General features: G+C 44.4%; 1 protein-coding gene across 1 annotated transcript; it reads left to right on the top strand.

Annotated features, from left to right (window-relative positions):
- The first annotated feature begins 446 nt into the window (after positions 1–446).
- On the top strand, positions 447–4,006 carry LOC109751878 (disease resistance protein RGA2-like). Its single transcript, XM_020310758.3, has one exon. It carries the CDS (start codon positions 488–490, stop codon positions 2,927–2,929), a length of 2,442 nt encoding a protein of 813 aa, XP_020166347.2. The 5' UTR covers positions 447–487; the 3' UTR covers positions 2,930–4,006.
- Positions 4,007–4,579: the final 573 nt, after the last annotated feature.

Below are 4,579 nucleotides of genomic sequence, written 5' to 3'. Positions count from 1 at the left end.
ATGCGCCGCCGCCACCGCTGCTCCAGAGCACGCAAGGTTCGTCCTCGTCCTACTTTCTCTACCCACTCTCGCTGGCTCTGACTGTTTTTAGTTTGGGAGCTCTGTAAATTCCTATGCGCTATAAATACTTTTCTTCTTGTAAGATGGTGTTTTGTTAGACAGTAAATTTCCACATCACTGGTGACTTCATTTACATGAGAACACAAGAGCAGGACATAGATTTACATTTACAGGCTGGCTCTGTTTTCAATCCAGGCCCCGTTTGGGAGCAGTTTAATCCTGCAAATAATTCTTGTGTACTACGTTTTCACTTGTAAGATGGAGTTTGGTTTTCAATTAAATCTTTTAATTTGGAAATGGAGGCTATTCAGTTTCGATTTAAGGTTTTGATTGGGAAATGGAAGCCTTTTAACTTATGTTTTATTTGTTCTCATTCCAGGTGTTGAGCTACTTCACCGCCAATAGCCCGGTTGTTTTCCGTCTCTCCATGAGCAGGAAGATGAAGGACGCCCTTGAAATCATAGATGAACTGGTTGCGGAGATGAACAAATTTCAATTCCTGCAACATAACGAGGCACCAAGCGTCGATCATCCACAGACACACTCTCATGTCGATGAATCAGAGATTGTGGGTAGGAAAGATGACAAGGAACAAGTGGTGAAGATATTGCTCGACCACTCCAACAACAATAATGATAATAGTAATGTCATGGTGCTCCCCATAGTTGGTATGGGGGGAATCGGTAAGACCACCCTTGCTCAACTTGTGCACAATGACCAAAGGGTGAAGCTTCATTTTGAGTTGGTCTTATGGGCATGTGTCTCTAATAAGTTCGTTATTGAAGAAATAGTCCGATCTATAATAGAAGTGGCCACGATGAAGAAGTGTGATTTGACTCAGATGGAGGCACTGCGGAAGGAACTTTGTGGAGTTTTGGGCAAGAAAAGGTACCTCCTAGTGTTGGATGATGTTTGGAATGAAGATAGACACAAGTGGGATCATATGAGATCATTACTAAACTCACAGGCCAGCTCATGTAGTGCTATAATCGTGACAAGCCGCAGCAATCAAGTTGCGTCTATCATGGGCACGCTTCCTGCACATCGCATATCTCTTCTGAATGAGGACCGGTCATGGGAACTTTTTCAGAGAAACGTATTTCGAAGGGAAGCAGAAAAGCAAGATGAATTGATTTCAGTCGCAAAGAACATTGTCCACAAGTGTAAGGGATTGCCTCTTGCTATCAAGACCATAGCGGCTTTACTTCATTCGAAGCATCACAGTCAGTGGTTTTCTGTTCTGGATAGTGATGTCTGGAAAGATGAAATCCTCACATCTACTGCTATTGTACCTGCACTACAACTGAGCTATGATCACTTGTCATCCGAAGCAAAAATATGCTTCTCCTTATGTGCTCTTTTCCCCAAGGATAGCCTGATGGACAAAGACATGTTAATCCAGCTATGGATGGCTAATGACTTTATTGCATCAGAAACAAGAGGCCAACAAATTTTTGATGTGCTAGTTTGGAGATGTTTCCTCCAAGATGTCCAAATTACAGAGGATGCCTTCATCTACCAACCAACTACTTGTAGAATGCATGATCTTGCTGGCTTCGTAAGCAAAAATGATTGCTCCATTCTGCAAGAATCTTCATCACGTCAGGAAATTTGCAAGGATCCACATACACCAGTTCATTACAGCATGCATGAGGTTCAACATTTGTCACTTGATTATGTGAGTAATAATACTATTGGAGACATGAAGGAAATTCTACATCCCCGAGCCCGCACAATATTAGTCTTCAAAAATGGATTTGGGATTGAGATTCCTGTGAGTATGGCCAAGTCAAAATTCATGTCCTTGCGAGCATTGAAGACATTCTCAATCAGTACACACATGACAAACTTGAAGCATCTTCGCTATCTGGATTGTTCTGATTCTATTATATCTGCATTGCCTGAAGCCATTACCATGTTGTATAGCTTGCAAACATTGAAGCTCATTGGTTGTAATGAACTTACGAAATTACCAGAAGGAATGAGGTATATGAGCGGTCTTCGCCACATCTTCCTTGTTGGGTGCCGTCGGTTGGAGCGCATGCCACAAGGTGTTAGTCAGCTGAATTCTCTGCAGACATTAACGAATTATGTCATTGATAGTGATGCAGGCCGTGGAATTGATCAACTGAAAGATTTGAATCTAGGTGGCAGTCTTCGTTTGACAGAGCTGAGAAAAGTGCATAGTGCAGAAAATGCTAAACAAGGTAATTTGTCCGCCAAGCATAATTTGAAACGATTGTTGCTCAATTGGCATGGACCTGATAGCACAAACGATAGAGATGAAGTAGATACTAATGCAGAAGGAATATTAGAGGCCCTTTGTCCTCATAAAAGTCTTGAAGCTTTACAGTTATATGATTATACCGGGGTGAAATTCTCATCATGGATGCACAACTCTACACTGTTAGAACATCTCAGCAAACTTTTTCTGCTTAGATGCAAGAACTGCAAGGATCTTCCCCCATTATGGCAGTTGCCCTCCCTCGTGCTCTTGCGTTTGTATGATTTGGATAGCTTGGCAAGTATGTGTGCTGGTAATGATGATACAGACAATGGGAAATCCTACATTTCTCCACCACCCTTCTTTCCTAAGTTGGAAACCATGATTCTTGACAAGATGCCTAAGCTAGAGAGATGGCACCAGGAGGTGACAGGACAAGTAGCAGTTGTATCATTCCCTCAGCTCAAGACGTTATCGATTGTTGAGTGCCCAAGGTTAGCGACACTGCTGGAGGGACTCCTGCAACAGCTCCCAGCCCTCGAGAAACTATCCATCAGTGAATGCCGCAACTTGAAGCAGGCCTTCTCAAGAGGAGGCGCTTACTGGGATTTGGTTGAAGCAATTCGGAAGAGAAATGTTGGTTGATCCCATGCACTGAATGCTAAGGCTGTGCCTGTGCCTGTGCTTTTGGATGCCAGCCTCATGGGATTATTTATTCGTTTGAGGATTGATGTACTGTTGAGCTGGTTGATTATATGTATATGTTGGGTAATAACCTAGATAGACTTGATGTCAAAACTGAAAAGCACTTGTGTATGTATGTAAATCTGTTCCCAGTCAAGTCCCTTGTTCCGTTGCTAAATACTTTAGCTTGACAGCTTTATTAAACTGGCCTAAGAAGTGCTATTTCATTTCTCTTGGTTACCTAGGTGCTATTTCATTTCATTTCCCTTGCCCCTTGTGTGTTGCCAAGAAAGTATAGTATACCTAGGAGCCAACAGGTGAAGCGGGATGTTGCAATTGGTACGAGGCCGGATCTGAATTACTGAACCACGATCCTGTCAAAATGTGTTGCTGCAGGAAGAGATGCGTGCATGTCTTGCAGAGTTTTTGTTCTTTGAAGCGAGGAGTGTATTGGAAATGAAGAGGACTGTAGTACAGATTGCATGGGTAGTAAAAGACTATGCAGTTCCAAAGCAGTTGGCATCGCACGCACACCAAGTGCATGGCCGGGGATGAAACAGAGCACGCAGCGGTCCAGGAAAAACAGAGAAGCACACACACAGCCGGGTTTTCCTTCTACTTTTTTTGTTTTCACTTGGTGCTGGCAAATCCCCTGGCAAAATACAATGATGGCTACACCACCAGCAGGAGATGTCTTGCAGAGTTATTCTTCTTGAACAAATCAAGTCAGCCCAGGGACTCCCTGACGATCGCATCGCCCCCTTGACTGCCATGTATTACATCACAGATGACATTCTTCTTCAGAAACATCCAAGCAAAATAGCACTTACACAAACAAATGCATGTATTTTGATGCAAAGAGTGACTGTGATTCCCCCGCAAAAAAAAAAAGAGTGACTGTGATTCCACATATAATAAGAGTGGCATCAAGAGATCCAATTTCCGTGCAAACTGCAAGATGTGGAAAATCGGCTTCATGGACTTCAGGTAACGTGGTATCGGAAAAATCAGTTTGAGTGATAGTTTAAAAAAAAAAAAGGAGGATGACCCCCGGCCTCTGCATCTGGGAGATGCATACGGCCACTTTATTGATTATTCTCGAGGACCGTACAAAGTATTACAACAATGTGCCTGAATTCACCATCTTGGCAACATATGCCGCTACTCCTATCCAATATGATGAAGGGGTGCTAGCTGGGCCACTACCCAAACCACTCACCTAAGCCTAACATCAAAAACCGGAAGCCGAAACTCATTCGGAAGCCCCAGCCGAGCCACATACCGGGTCTGGGGCACAATCCGCTCAGACGCACTCGTGAGTCGTCGCCGCCATCTTCCACAGGTCGGCTTCTACCTTGTCTGGCCACTCTGCCATCGACATCACCATGACGCAAGACAACAACCTCCTCCTGCGCGAGCCCATCTCCGCGCATCGGACGCCGAGTCTCCACAGCGCCATGCCATCGATCTCCGCCGCCATCAATGTGTGAGATGAAGCACCGCTCCACCATCCCTCCAGCCAGCACTTTCTCCAAAACGATGCCCCCAGAAGGGAAAGCGATAAAACGCCATCATCATCCGATCCGGAAGACCCAGATCTGGGGTTTCCCC

The sequence above is a fragment of the Aegilops tauschii genome, chromosome 7, assembly GCF_002575655.3.
Source record: "Aegilops tauschii subsp. strangulata cultivar AL8/78 chromosome 7, Aet v6.0, whole genome shotgun sequence".
NCBI lineage: Eukaryota > Viridiplantae > Streptophyta > Magnoliopsida > Poales > Poaceae > Aegilops > Aegilops tauschii.
This window is presented reverse-complemented; position numbering and strand designations above follow the sequence as displayed.

What these genes read in the sequence shown, in the direction of transcription:
- LOC109751878 (XM_020310758.3), top strand. Translation starts at nt 488, where the DNA reads ATGAGCAGGAAGATGAAGGACGCCCTTGAAATCATAGATGAACTGGTT.